Raw genomic sequence first — 15,850 nt, forward strand, 5'->3', positions numbered from 1 at the left:
AGTGCCCTCAAGAAAACCTGCTGGATTCTTGAAGCCTATAGCACCACCATTGCGGCCTTTCCAGCAGATCGGGATGGACATGCTGGGCCCATTCCCTCTTTCTCATTCGGGAAACAAGTGGGTCATCGTGGCAACTGACTATCTGACCCGATACGCAGAAACATCACCTCTGCCAAGTGCCACAGTCCTTGACGTAGCAAAATTTTTCATCCATCAGATCGTTTTGCGTCACGGTGCCCCGGAGACCCTAATCACCGACAGGGGTACAGCTTTCATGGCTGACCTCCTACAGCAGATTTTACTCTACAGTCATACAGACCACCGAAGGACGACATCCTACCACCCTCAGACGAACGGTTTAACAACGCTTAAAGAAAACGCTAGGTGACATGCTCTCCATGTATGTCGACGTTCAGCACAAAACTTGGGATGAAGTGCTTCCATACGTCACCTTTGCATACAATACGGCCGTTCAGGAAACGACAAACATGCCACCGTTCCGTCTCGTTTACGGCCGCGACGTGACCACGGTGCTAGACGCCATGTTACCGCATGTGGACGACATCGACCCGAATGCGGATCTTCACACCTTCCTGCACCTCGCTGAAGAGGCTCATCAGCTGGCCAGGGTGAGGATTCTCGACCAACAATGCCGAGATCCCCAACACAATAACCTCCGACGCCGTGATGCTCTGTACTCATCAGGAGACCGTGTGTGTGTGTCTGGTTTCCCATTCGCCGACGCGGACTTAGCGAAAAGCTCCTCTGCCGGTATTTTGGACTTTACAAAGTCATCAGGCCACTTGGAGACCTGAACTATGAGGTCGTTCCTGACGGCTTTCAGAAGACTCGGCACTCCCAGCACCCTGAGGTGGTACATGTTGTCCGCCTCAAGCCTTACTACGAGCGGTAGCGCTAGATTTGGACTTACGGCCGCACAACACGTGAACTTCCCTTGATGAACTTTTTTTTTCAACACACCGGCTACGCATCGGGACGATGCTCTTTTTTTTCCGGGGGCCAGTGACACAGTGCATTCCGCATTTTCGCTTAGCGCTGACCTGAAGCACGCGCCGTCTCGAAGAAGAGGAAGCGGAGGTGTCAGCGATCTTGAGCTGTGGTGCAGACGTTCGTCGGATCCTGCGTTCCAGTGTTCAGTGATCACCGCATTCACGCGTGACAATATGCTCTCTCGCTGCCCTTACATCTTCAGCAATTAATTGAATATAAATTGTGTGGGGTTTAACGTCGCAAATCTACACGTATTGGCTATTATGGACGTTGTCGCGAAGAGCTTTGGGTTAATTTCGACCGTGCGCGCTGGCATCGCACAAACGTGCAACCTTTGATCGAAACGTGCGGCAGCCGCGGCCGCAATGCCGGCCGAGGGTCGAGCAACAAATAGAGGAGAGTATGGTGGAACCTGATACAGAAAATACATACAAAGAATGATAACATTACCACTATCAGTTAGCGCAATATCTGCACTATGAAAGACCAACTATACAGGCCCCGCTCTTATTGGCTGTATGCACACACGGCGTCACAGTCATCGCTATAGCTAGGCTGTTGAAACCAAAATTAAGAGCAAGAGAAAGAAATTCGATGAAAAATTTAGCGATTGTGAGAGAACATCATGTAGTAATCCATGTATATATAGCAACGCCTTACGCATCATCACAACGAAGAAAGCACGCGCCCAAAATTTAACCAGCCACAACGGCTTTTCATTAATTGCATATATATCAGCGATATTCATGCATGTCTTTTGCTTCTGCGACTTATCTGTATTTATATCAGTTTTTTTATACATATACATGTTTTCGTTACTGTTAATTGGCAAAAGTAAAGAAATATCTTACAGAGCAAAGCTATGTTAAGCGACCACAGAAAGATACACCATTTCAAGGGCCTGTAATTAATGGACAATCTTAGATGGAAGGGGTGGGCGAGGGCTCATTTGGCATCTGCATGTCTTGTGCATTTTCTGTTGAAAACACGGGGTTCGGCATGCTCTCACTATATGTAACTTTATTGTTGGGGGGAGGTGAGAGTGCGCCCTAAATTTCTACTAAAATCCATCCTCGAGTTTCTTGGTTTATTTTACGAAAAGCCTATAGGAAGTGCCTACTTATAGCGTTTCGTATAAATTTAACGCAGATTTTTTGTTTTGCCAAATGTAAATATCGACAAAAATTTGAGTTGGGGCATCACGCGTGCTGTGCCTCTATAGGTTCGAATATGGCAACGTGAAATATGTGATCTATATTTCTGGTTCATTGTAGGCGATGCTGTTATATATTTACTCAATGGTGTAAAGCTGGCAGTGAATTGTTTGCAGTGTCCTGCATAGCGGCCTGTATGTGGCACTTTGGGCTGTCTGCAATTAAAATTTCATTACCAGCTGGATTACCGAATTAGAAATCATGCCCATCCACCTAGAAACAGTTCGATTCGAACATGAATCGCATATATGTATCCAGAAATCCCTAAAAAAACGTCCGATAGATTAAATGGCTTATTTTGCGGTGTGTTTACACCTGAAAACGTGGCGCGGACTGCCAATATCTTGCTTTTGCATACGGGGAGTTGGCATACACGCGCGTCTCAAGACGACCGGTCTTTCTAGAAATTTATTCTAGACAATAAAGAAAAAAGATAATGTCTTACCGTACCTGTTAACCTAAGATCTCAGGAAGAATTAGACTGAAAAAATCGTAATATGCACTTTTGTGTGTAAATCTGACAAGATTACAGCGCCACACCTAGGAGCCTAAAATATGAGCTAGGCAGCAAGCCTGGGCGGCGTGGGCGCACTGAGGTTACGCAACTTTACACACGTGGTACTTCCAGTACTTCATGGTTTGTTTTTGTGGCATTGGTCTCCAGTGCGTAGAGCCAGCGTGTACTAACAGCCATGGAGTACTACGTGTACGTAAAATTCTTAGAGGACGACGTGAAAAAAATTGCGAAGTCGCGTAACGTAAAAGGGTTCCACCCGGCCGATGTGGACGATTTTAGCGCGGGGGAAATCTACAGCGTTTACTGGAAGGCGACAAAAAAACTAGCGGAGGCTATTACGACGCCAAAATACTCCACATGTCAGGTAAGGGAACTGTCCTGAAGACCCTGATGAAAGTTTCTTCCTCCCTGTGCCGTTAACTATTACCGCACAACTTCTTCTGCTCACGTGGGTTCGCTCGGGGCACACGATTCAACACAAAGGACGCTCCTTCTTCATGTACCGTGTCAACGCTGTTTTCCCTTTTATGTTGTCGAATTTGCACTGACTAGCCCAACCACACGTTGTGAGCGTTGTTTCTCGAACATTTTTTCCTCCTCTTCCGCTTTCTTTTCACAGCCTGTGTGCTGGAAGTGTAATGCATGTGTGATGTTCGATGTACCGAAATCTCATGCCCATTTTTTTTTTGGGGGGGGGAGAGGGCAGGATTGTTAGAACTGTTTTATTTTAGTTCTCTGTGTTTACATACACTATAAAGCTGTGCAGCATTTGCCTCTCTGGTGTTGTAGTATTACGATGGAAACTGCATAATATCAGCGACTCCTATGCTGCATTCCGTGCACTCATGTTGCCTTCTCATCTTTTTCACGCTTTTAAAAATGTTACCTCATCATTGCGAACATGCTGAACATTAATTATGTGGTCACTTGAAAATACAAGCATACGAGTGTTAGATGTAGCATCATGAGTGGTGTAGTAGCCTGGTCATTACTACAACATCTGTTGGTTTTCTAAAGGTGCAACTTCATCAGTATAGAAACAACAGTGTTCATTCATATTTGTTTCAGAGTCCAAAGAAGAAATGGACGCATTAATTGCAGATAAAGCGCAGCGTGCAAAGCTGAAGCTCCAGGGACCACCAGAAAATTTGTATATGGGCAGTTGAATGCTCACTTCAGTACTTATCATGTTGGCAGTATGTATAGGAGGTGTTCACGTGGAGTCATCCGCAGGGGGAGCAAGTGGCCGGCGCGGCGTTCGCCATGTTTGGGGCCGCGCGTGCGGTCACCGCACCCAGCCGGAGCACTTAACTCGCTGGTGATGTGATATGTGCTTGTATTGGCGTCTTGCCAGAGATAATTTCTGTCCGACTGGTAACACCATGTGACTCAGTGGGTACTTCGTGAACTGTGCGTGACAGAAAAGAGCGGGCAGGCTAAAAAGTTTCTACGCTGTGAAAACGTCGACCCGTAGGAATGCGGAGGTGCTGGCGTGCCGTGCGACGTACAGGACTGTTGCTGCGCGATGAATTCACTGACATCGAGGCCCACCCTGTGCACGGCTTAAGTTTATCGACAGGTCAAAGAATTAAAGCATACAAATCTAGAGAGGGTGCAATTTCTTAACAAGTGGGCGAGCTCAAGCGCCGTGCAGAGGAAGCCGATGGCTGTAGTGCGGGTTTTGGAGAGGAGAGTAGTAATGACGTCTGGTTTGTTTAGCTACGTTAACTTGTCTCTATCTGCCGAAAGTGATGTGTTACTACAAAATGTAACAGAATCGCTACACAGCGCATTGATGCTAACCGGCCTAGATTCCAGGTCTTGTGCATTCGAAGCAGTGCTACGCTGATACATTCAAAACTTCAAAACATTCTCGTTAGGCCTGCCGCTCGTGTTGCAAGCGCATGACAGCATTTTCGCGACCGTTCTGTTGCGTAAATAGAGCAGCTGTGGCGCTTTGCCTTTATGCTGGAACACCGTCTCTGAAACTTCCGTAGCTCGCGGACGGCAGCCGCTGGAAAGATGAGTTTCTGAGGCGCCAGTTTCGAAATCTGGGTAATTAATAATGTGCTGTTCAATAACGATGTGACCTGCATGAGTAGGTGACAGTTATCAGCTGATATTAAGAGCGGCAAGTCATGTACATTCTTGCGTGCAGTGCGGCTGGCCAGTTTTGCTGCCGAGTTGTGGCAGGCGCAGCTTCGTTATATCGTGGCACATAAGAATTCTGCTGCAGTCTTCAAGCACAATATGTGTTCCACAAAGAAAAATGGACTTTGACGCATTTAACAACGTGCAAAGGGGTTTTGGATCACTAACAATTCAGGCCGGGTACCTCACGGCGTACCGCGACACAGCGCGAGCTGGCGTGAAACGACCGCAAACATGGCGCGCTTGCCATGACGACGCTCGTGCCGTTTGGTAGCGCGGCCTCAGTGAATACCTCCTATACATAGGTTTCATGCGATGTCTTGCGCGCCGCAATGGAGCCCAAGGCTGAGCTGCAATGGAGATTAGGCAGGTAATGAATAATGAATTATAAAAATGTGCAGGTTTCTGACATCCATCTAATCTCAAACATGGCGGTAGCTATGACCTCTGTGCAACCCAGCTATATGCAATTTTCATTGATGCCACTGCTGGGCCCTTTGCTGTGCCCATGGCCGTTCTGAATATGTTTACTCTTTTTGTATATTTTACGGGGATGTTGGCTAGTGTTGAATTATTGAAACATGTGCAAGTCTGAGCAAGCTGCATGTAGCGATGAAGGTGCATGTATGATCACAGCATAATAAAAAGGTCATGCAGTTGTAGGAAAATCTTATCTGAGTGATGTAATCCATTTTTCTAGGATTTGTTTGGTTCGTGCATCTAAACTTCAAAACGCAAGAGCCAAAGTATTGTATGACATAGCTGTTTGTTCTTACGGACCACTTAAGTTGCTGTTGTAAAGAGCAACCAAGTAAGAAGCAGCTTTAGCTTACATTCGTGAAGGACTTGAAATTGATTATACCAGCTTTACAGTCGCATCAAAGGCATATTGAGTGCAGTCCTGTCTACAGTCATGTGCACTCCTTGTGGCGTTGTTATACCTAACCTGTATCATGAGCATGAACTGCAAGAAGCAAAAGTTTGCAGGATCTGCAAAACTATTCCTGTACCATCTGCCGTAGAGGTGTGGTGTCGAGGTTCATGTGAGCCTCCACACCATGCTCTGTGATGGCAGATCACGCAGCAATGAAGTTTTGCTTCGCTCCGCCACGCATCTTAGATCCCGCAAACTTCTGCGGCCAACAGTACGATGTTATGGATGAGAAAAATCCTAATGTACTTGTGGCAAGTGGATGAAACAAATTGAGAAGGCAGTGGTCAAAGTGGTCAGAAAAAAACAAGTATGCTGATTATACACGAAGTGTAATGACTTGTGCATGATATACATTTGCTGGATTTATATTGGTTATATCCATGCCTCAATTCCAGTCAAGAAAAAAGGTCAAGGAGATGAGAATGGCTGCCAAAAAACGTGCAAATAAAGAAATTCTGGCAGTACAAGAGAATAGAGAGCTGAAAGAGGAACTGGAAGCCGTAAAAAAAGAAAATTCAATGCTTCAGCATTTGAACATGAAGTTGCAGGAGCAACTTTTGAAATGCCTTTCAGCTCCAGGTTAGTCTTGTATGGCAGTGTGCACCCTTCTTAAACTTGATACCACTTCTTGCGGCCTATAAGTGATAGCTTTTTTCCTCGTAAGCTACATTGTTCTAAAAATACACCAGTGCATTATAAAAACGCACATCTTTTTGGGAACGCTAGTGTTAAAAATTTTGCATGTTTATTACATTGCTCATTGGTTGCAGAAATGCAGCTTTAAACTACATGTTTTTAACGATTGTAATGTCTGCTTCACAGCTGATATGTGAACTTTGGCTACATATGTACCCTATGTTCTTAGTGGAGCTTAGATAAATGACCAGATGAGAAAGTATGACGAAAGAAGAAGAAAAGATGAACTTGCTGGGCAGGAAGTCTAAAATCATTAACGTTTTTGTCAACAGCTGCTCGAGTGAGCAACGAGGCAAGCATTGCCATCCTTGATAATGCCGCTGAAGACAGGCCACCGAGGGCAGTCACACCTGTGCCCTCACTGCCTTCAGCTGAAGTGCAGAATGCGTGGTCATCAGCTGAGGAAGGTATGGAAAGTCGCCAGGAGCACTCTAGAATCATGTCTAATATCTGTAATTTCAGTGACATTGTTGCAGAGTCCTCAACCTACCACCATGCGCATTTTCTTCAGTGCACAGCAAGTCTATGGCCTGTTTTTCAAACTGCAAGAATAACCTGACAGAATGAACAGGGAAAGGTTTAGAAATGAGGAGCTCATTACAATATACATAGGAAGAAAGCGAACTTTCATTGAAACCAAGGAAAGCATACGGGAATGCATTTAACTTATTATTAATGTTGTTAATAGGACATTCATAGCGTAGTAATTTTTTCACCTGAGAGCTCAATGACTAGGAAGTAGAAGAAACGATAACCACATGCTGCCTGTGGGATTCGAGCCTATGGTCTTCGCCTGTCGCTTACAGAGACCTGCCAACTTGGCTACTTCGGCCGCTGTGCCAATTGTCCTTGTGTTACATGCGGCTTGAACTTGAGAGTGTTCAGCAGTGCGACTCCCACCTGTAGCAGTGAATGTGCAACGTCCTGTAGGTGTTACGTTAAGAAACAGTAGTGTGGATAGGGAACAAACGCGACTATGGTGTTCTAGTTTAAATCATGAAGAATTGAGCAATACTTATTGTGTGGACGACAGGTGATGAGTGGTTCATTGCTACTTATGAAATAGATTCCAAGAAAAGATAAACATTGCAGTTGAGACCAGCAAATATTTGGGAAAGGGTGGATGCAGCTGGTAATACTAAATTGGAGGTCAGTGGGCAGTGCCTCTAACCTGCTTTGAACATGAGCAGGATGGTGAAGTTGACCGCCAGAAATAACAGCATTTCACTTTTCTTTGTTGAACATTACATGCAAGCACTAATTGGTAGCTAGCTATCTTGCCTTAAATGCTGCTTCCGCTGTGCTGCGCGTCTTGGGTTGCTGTTCCTCATTTCAAAAGGCCTGTGTCAGTTTGGCAATGGATAAAATTATGTCTATCTTGCATGTCTGTGTAACAAAAGAATAATCTAATTATTCATTTGACATTCTTCAAGGCTGAGGGTAATAATTGCAGCATAATTTGTACGAAATGCAGCTGCTACTGTACTAGACTAAATTGTGTTTTAATCCCTACTGAGTGAACAGCAACCTTGTGTTTTGCCATTCTTGCATGCAGACATGCAGGCTTTTCAAGGAGCCGCGACATCGGTGATGTCATCACAAGAAGCGGACTTTGCACCAGTGCCTGCAGGAATGCCTGCAGCGGGACCACTGCCGTTCTTGTGTGCGGACATGCCAGTTTTTCAAGGAGCAGTGCCTGCTGGAACACCTGTAGCAGGACCACAACCAGCCCAGGGTGTTTGCACTGTGACAGAGAGTGGAAAGGTGAAAGCACCTAAATTTGTTGTCTTGTGAAATGTGGCTTTGAGAACTGCTTGCTGTTTCATCTGTGGGAGTAGTATAGTCACCAGTGTTCAATGTTTACCAAGTTGATACTGGTCCGTACTGACTATGGCAGCACAAATAAGACTGCGTGATATAAAAGCAGCAGATGGCACCAGCATTCACTTGCACCTGGAAATCTTTATTCAAGGAACAAAGGTTATAAAAAAGAAAGTAAAACAAGCAGGAAAAAGATCACAAGCCAAACTGAGCAGCATTTATCCTGCTGCAAGAATTCACTGGGTGCTCATAAAGGAACTTTCTAGTCCACAGGTAATTGCTCAAAGAAACCAAATATAAAATGAAACAAAAACTTAAGAACCAAGCGGTGTCTTTGGGGGTGAGGGCAGCGCTTGCTGTAGGGCAGAGAGTATTGAGGAACTGTGGCATGAGGAGAGAGTAGGTGGTTTTTGAAGAGGTGGGAGTTCATGGGCCGGTCCACCACATCGGGTACTGCTGACATTTTTATGCCTCTAAAAACACTATGGGACGCTGGATAACAGCTCTTGGGGTGGATCAGTGGCTTTGGCATTCAGCTGCTGGTCTCAAAGATGCAGGTAGAATCCCAGCCACATCGCTTTATTTTGATGGAGCCGAAATAAAAAAATACCTGCGTGCTGTGCGGTATCAGTGCACATTAATGTGAACTAGTTCATGGCAGTGCAAAAAAAGTACCGCACTCGTGCAGGGAGAGTTCAGCAGTACAGGAGCGGTGCAGCACTGCTTCCAAACAAATGAAATCCAAAGTGCAGAGTTCATGCAAAATTTCTGCCTCTGGCTTGCTGTTATGGTTTCTAAGGTATTTACGTTTCTCAGTATACGGTTTTGTTCGCTGCTTTATAGAAAAAAAGATGGGAACTGCAGCTTACTGGCAACGACCATAGAGGAATTTTGATTGCAAGTGTCTTTTCCGCCTCTTGCACGGCATTCACACTCTTGTCGGTGCCTTTAAAATGTTGTTTTTCCCACAGGTCATGTCGTTACCTGCTACTACATGTCGTTATCTACTATCTTGGGACCCAGGGCAGAGCATTTGGTGGCTTACTGCTTTGGTGTGTCGGTGTCGTTCATGCGTGCTTGCACTCAGTGAGTCTGTCATCTGTTGCCATGATACAGCTTTGCTGAACTGGGTCTGTGCGGTATTTGCACTTGCTTGAAAAGAACGGTATGTTGCCAAAGTCGAAGTGGCAAAAGGCGACGTGCAACAAGAAGGGAACTAGTTCAAACAGTGCGGGTGAATCGAACGGACGTTATATCTGGCGCCTAGATGCCTTTATGTTGGCTACAGAAGTGTGGCCCTTACTCGCATGTGTACAGTATTGGATGCTCTTTCACGGGTATTGAACGACTTCTTCAGCACACATTTTCTTCGATTTCACTTGAAATTCTTTGCAAGTGGGTGTCCAATATTTCTGTGTCTGCTTTTCAGCTGTGCACCCTTCCAAAGCATTGTCATGCGTAAACAATATAGATGCTTCACAATGTTTGTCAATTTAGGCTAGTTGGTATAGCGCACCGAATTTTGACTGCACAGGTAAGGACAGAGAAGAGGAAGTGCTTTTCCCATTCACTTCTGTCCTTTCTCTTTACCAGTGTTTTTAAAATTCAGTAAGCTATATGCGTTTCATTTTCGTGGTTTAATGACAGGTATATGGGACTAGTTTTGGCTAGGCTTAAATGAAGAAGCCGGTTTTAGAAAAAAAATTTGTTAATGAAGTCAAAATAATGAATTCTTCAAGAGAGATGTATTTTTGTGAGCTGATTCCAAATATGTCATTTAATTTCATGTAAAACAATTCCTTCAATGCGTATATAATTTTCATGCATTTATTTTGTGAACAGCTTACAAGAAATTTTGCTGCGGGAAATTTTCTGACATGTGCCATTGGATTCTCTTGGTAACAAGGACTGCAATAGGGGAAAAATTATCTTCCTGCCTACCATAGAACTTAAGTTATAGGGTATTGAAGCTGCCGTTTCAGAAATGCGAAGAAAAGTGTGTATTCCCGTTTCTGAAGTGGCAGCTTCAGTATCCTATAACTCAAGTTCTATGATAACCAGGATGATAATTTTACACTTATTGCAATTCTTGGTGCCAAGAGAACTTAGTGGCATACATTTCATTGAGTGTCCCACAGCAAATTTTCTTCAAAGCACTTTGCAAAATACTTGCATAAAAGTTACATAAGTTCTCAAGAAATTGTTTTACATAAAATTAAATGACATATTTAGAATCAGCGTGAAAAAATACATTTTCCATAAAGTTTTAATAATTATGACTACATTGTTAAAATTTTGTTTTCAAGACCGTGCTCTCCCCTTAAACAGTTGCGTGTTTATTTCTTGCCGCTCATGCAGTTACTTTATAGGTTCAGTTTGGTCTGCAAAGGTGGCCCATATAATATTAATGATCACTAATTTTTTCCATGTGAAGTTTACATTTCTTAGTACTGCTTTCAAAAAATGTACTGGTAGCTAAAACATCACTGACATGTTAGGTGTCATTGCAGGTTGTGCAGCAGCAGTGCCTATGTTGTAGCCACGTGCCCCATAATGATAGCAACAGGAGAGACATGTGCGTAAACTACGCGAGGCCAGCTCAGTATTAGACAGAAACTAGTCTTTGAAGGTGGTCTTCCACCGTGAAGGGCATCTGGTTGCTTTGGAAGGACATATTTTGTGACCATTCCACTCTTACAAGAGGCGCATATCGTGTGAAATAAGCAGAAACAGCAGTGCTTTTTTCATGTGCTATTCTTATTTTTTAGCATTTGTTATTGTATGCACATAAAATTCTGCTAAGCCCAGTAAGGTAGAGCCATTTTCTGAAATTATTTGCCGATAGAATTCTAAACATCAAATTAGATAAACCAGTTACGAGCACTGCATGCAGTTACCTTTGACATTGTACTGCTGTTAAGCACCCTCACTCTATGGCCATTGCGCTGTTAATGACCAAGTGTAGGTTCTGCAGTTATTCTAAACTTTTAAATTATTCTGTCCTTGGTGCTGTGGCAAGTGCTAACATTTAGTCTCAGGCACGGAGGAAGACCATTTAGGAGATGAAACTCCCGTCTGTGCGAGCGAGCGCAGGCGACCAGATAAGGTCGCAATTGTATGCGCCGACGGGGCCGTATGCAGTGGCGGCGCCATGCGGCGAGGTGTAGAAGCCGCAGCGAAAAAAAAAAAATGCAGCGCCCGGGCAGGCGGCTCCGGCGCGCTATTCTGCGGCGCGCGCTCAAAGCATACGACACGGGTGTTTGCTTCAGCGGGCACGCCGTGACGTATTTCTGCCCCCTTAAGTCAAACAGCAACAGTTCTTGTCGGTGTCTGTTCGAGGACCATAATACTAACAGTGTTTCTACGCGCAGTGCGGCCTCCTTTGGAATTTGCTAGACTAAGATGGGACGCAGGTGTTCTATTCGAAATTGCAAAAGCGGTTACAATTGTTGCAGGGAGAATATGAGCGAAGTAAGAAGTTGTTGCCGCTTGTTGCCTTCTCGGCTGACGTGTAGTTATAAACGCTGCGCCGTACGACGCCTTCGTTCTCCTCCAGAAGATGAAACAGTGTGGTCGCATACTTGACGAACGTGAAGGCATGTTTTCCTTCGACGATTGCCAGCAGCGCTTATACCCATCCAATGAAAATCATCGCGCGGGTGTCAAACAAAGCCTTGCGTACAACCAGAAGCTAGAGATCATCTTATAGCGGTCATGGAAAAGAACGCGTTGTATTTTTTACTGTGCTCAAATGGTTGAAGCGTAGCACCTGTTGCTCTTCGGGCTACCAGCGGTAAAGAAGCGCACGAGAGTGCCCTGGGGCGCGATTACGGATCAGTCTCAAAAAACTGTCTCAATATTGAGACAGTGACGTCAAAATGACGACACCGAGAAATGCCGACCGCCGAATCGGCCAATGCGGAGCAAGGAGGCGGTGGGCTCCGCCCCGAAACCACTAATCGCACGACAAGGGACCGTAGACTAATGTTTTGTAGTAAAAACGCAGTGAATAAAAACGAGTAATGTTTTATTTTGCTAAGTAACTGTATTTCAAACCCAACAGCACCAAGCAAAAAAAGCAGTGTTTTCATTTTTGCAATTAAGTTTGCTGTTCAGTCACTGTTTTTGCCGCGAAGGTGTGCTGTCAGCGGTATAGCGTGAACATGTTAGTCTGAAAATGAACAAAAACGCAATGAAGAAAACAAGCAATGTTTTATTTTGGTATTAAACTGTGTTGCAATTTCAACAACACGAGGGAAAATTAGAAGCATTCTCAGTTTTGCAATGAAATTTGCTGCAGGTTAACTGCTTTTGCCATGAGGGCGCGCTGGCAGTGGTATCGCGTGAACATGGCGGCGTGCAAGAAAACAGCTGATTCCACGGCTAGTTCCCGATTTTTTGCGTGTCGTCTAAAATCAAGGCACTTTGCGGATGTCTGAAGTGTGCAGAAAAATCTGATTGAAGGCAGTGAATGCTACGGGCCTGCGTAGATCAACTTACAAGGAGCGCTGGGCTTGAAAATCGACGAAGACAACATATTGTGGTAAGTGTGTATTTGCTTATTATCGATGACACCAATAGCCCATAGATGCTCTTCGGTTGACGTGTGGGATGTGTAGTTCCGTATTTTGTTTGGTAAATACAAGACGACGGGGAAGTGTGACATATGGGGCGAAATAAAGTTGTATGGCTGCGTGATCGTCAGTTCATCGTGTGTAGGCGTGTAAGTAAGGAACGATCAAGGACGAGAAAAACGATTAGGCGCACTCTACCAACCATCTTGCTCGTCCTTGCTGCTTCGTAACCTTGTATAAGTTGTTCCAATAGAGCGCACGTCTATGCTCTGCTGTGTGAACCCAAGTTATATATAGCGCATGTCCTTGTGAAGCCAAGCTGTACATTCCCCATTATTCCCTATTTCATTCCCTGACCAATACCTAGAAATGCTGGCGGAATTGGCATGATATACCGTTATCATTTGAAACGGCTAATCCACCATCATGACGACAGCACGTGTGTCCAAAGAGCAGCTCGTCATGATGGTTGAATTTATGGAACAGCACCCGGCGCTCGCCCACGCTGCCTCACCCCTTTCCGGGGGCTTCACGGCGGCTCGCAGGCGCGAGCTGTGGCAGCAGCTTGCGGCCCTGCTGAACGCCGTGGGCCCCGCTGCCAAAACTGCGCTTCAATGGCGCCACACTTGGCAAGTGTGGTGCACCCGCTGCAAGAAGCAGGAGGCGCAGTTTTTGGCGGCGGGAAGGTGAGCGTGTCAACAACGGTCTGTCGAATGGCCCTTGAATATGTCTCTCCACACCCTGTCGCAGGGGCACTGGAGGCGGCAGGCTGCCGGGGCTGGCAGGCCGGGTGTCCAAGCTGCGGTCGCCGGGCCTCGTTCTAGGCGTCGCAGCTCCAATGTTTTCTTCGTCCAGCCAGGTATGTTGTAAGCCGCGGTGACGTTAGTAATAATGAGAGGGGAATGATAGGGGAGGCTAATGAAGAATAATGAATGTCAACCTCGGGGCCATGTACTGTGAGCAATGCACACACATAATGAACTTCGAGACACTCGTGCATGAACGTGGGGCGCTGTGCCTCTTGCAGAACCAGCCCCGTGTGTCCGTGGGGGAGATGCCAGGGACGAGCGGCCTGCAGCAGGCAGAGGCGCGCTCTCCATCTGGTAAGTGAAAATTTCGTCATTTGATATGTACACCTAACAACTTGTGCACATTGTTGACTTCGTTGTGGTTTTTCTTTTAGTTAGGGAGGGATGCGAATGCTGAGCTAAGAAATGCAACCTCGAGTTATGTACCTTGTACTACATTGCCGTCTCGGTACTGCTATGTTTCTTCTTGTGTCTCAGTACCTAGTAACCGTGTGTTTTGCACCAATACACGCTCTGCTGAAACTGTCCACTAAGCAGTGCTGTCTTGTGGAATGAATTCACATAGATGGCACCCCCCCGGAAGAAGAGCTGGAGGAGCTGGACGAGGAGGACGAGGGCGCACCTTGTGACACAGCCTGTGAGTTGGTGTCCCAATATCATGCTGCACATTATCCATTTCGCAAGCTACCTAACAATAATACCATTCGCAGGAGCAGACTATCAGTATCACTTTACAATACGCACACAAGTTTGGTTTGGTTTATGGGGCTTTAACGTTCCAAAGCAACTCCAGCTATGACAAACGCCGTAGTGAAGGGCTCCTGGAATTTGGACCGCCTGGGGTTCTTTACTGTGCACTACAGTACTGTGCAGTACACGGGCCTCTAGAATTTCGCCTCCATCGAAATTCGACCGCCGCGTGTTTCGGGCCAGCAGCCGAGCGCCATAACCACTCAGCCACCGTGGCAGCCACCCACAGAAGTGTCTTTCATATGCAGCACTGGTACCTTGTGCACGCTTTTTCCCTCTTACAGCGGAAACTGTGGTGTCTGCGATGGTTACACAAATGTGCACATTGAAACAATGCTGTTTTTGTCATACTGCTGATTATGAATGCTTTTATGTACTGCTCCCCGGTATGCATGTCAACAGCCCTCTGAGATATTGCACCAAACAGTCAAGTTATTGTACACCGTGCGCCACTATATGACAAGTGTACATTCAGTCACTTTCTCCTTTTGACAGCTACACAGGAGCGGCGAAATGTGGCGGCGGGGCGTCCAAGGCAGCAGCGGCGGAGCATGCGGGCGGAGGAGGTCCGCCAGCTGCTGACAGAGACGCGGCGGACCAATGACCTCCACGAAGCCCGTGCTGCTGAGGACGCCACGTTTCATGTGCGCCTCCTAGAGGTATGTGCACACAACACCCACCACATTTAGTGAAGGAGAAGCATCTGCTTGCAACATGTTGTATCTACATTCACAGTTCGAAACCAATGCGTGACCTGTAGAGACATTTCACTAGTTCATATTTATGTCCAACGAGCCCTACATGTCTGTGAAGTGTGCAAATGAAGCTCCTTTCATGTGCAGGAACAGCGGCGAACAACAACAGCAGTGCACAGCCTGACGGCGGCAGTGACACAGTTGACTGCCGCCGTCACAGAAACCGGGGCGCACATGCTGCACACTGCTGAGGCGGCAAGGGCCGATACGATGCGCCTCACCGAGCAAGTGGTACTTGCGGTGGCCCTGATTGTGCGTGTTTTGAACAATCAGGTACAGCCACCGCAGTAACTTGTTCGGTGGGGCTTTTTCTTTCTTCCTTTTTTACCTGTTTTTTTGTTTTTTTTGCGTTCTGCAAGGTACACAGCATTTTTTTATTTCCCTGCCGGGTGCAGGTGTTATGTATATATTTATTTTCCTCCTGCAAGGTGCAGAACATTTTTTTATTTCCCTGCCAGGTGCAGGTGTTATGTATATATTTATTTTCCTCCTGCAAGGTGCAGAAAATTTTTTTATTTCCCTGCCAGGTGCAGGTGTTATGTATATATTTATTTTCGTCCTGCAAGGTGCAGAACATTTTTTTATTTCCCTGCCAGGTGCAGGTGTTATGTATATATT

The 15,850-nt window shown here is 45.8% G+C and overlaps 1 protein-coding gene across 1 annotated transcript; it reads left to right on the plus strand.

Annotated features, from left to right (window-relative positions):
- The first annotated feature begins 13,660 nt into the window (after positions 1-13,660).
- LOC144115909 (uncharacterized) lies at positions 13,661-15,723 on the plus strand. Its single transcript, XM_077650541.1, has 5 exons — positions 13,661-13,777; positions 13,946-14,021; positions 14,293-14,364; positions 14,973-15,136; positions 15,320-15,723. Exons 1-5 carry the CDS (start codon positions 13,757-13,759, stop codon positions 15,521-15,523), a joined length of 537 nt encoding a protein of 178 aa, XP_077506667.1. The 5' UTR covers positions 13,661-13,756; the 3' UTR covers positions 15,524-15,723.
- Positions 15,724-15,850: the final 127 nt, after the last annotated feature.

The sequence above is a fragment of the Amblyomma americanum genome, chromosome 1 (assembly GCF_052857255.1).
Source record: "Amblyomma americanum isolate KBUSLIRL-KWMA chromosome 1, ASM5285725v1, whole genome shotgun sequence".
In the NCBI taxonomy this organism is placed as follows: domain Eukaryota; kingdom Metazoa; phylum Arthropoda; class Arachnida; order Ixodida; family Ixodidae; genus Amblyomma; species Amblyomma americanum.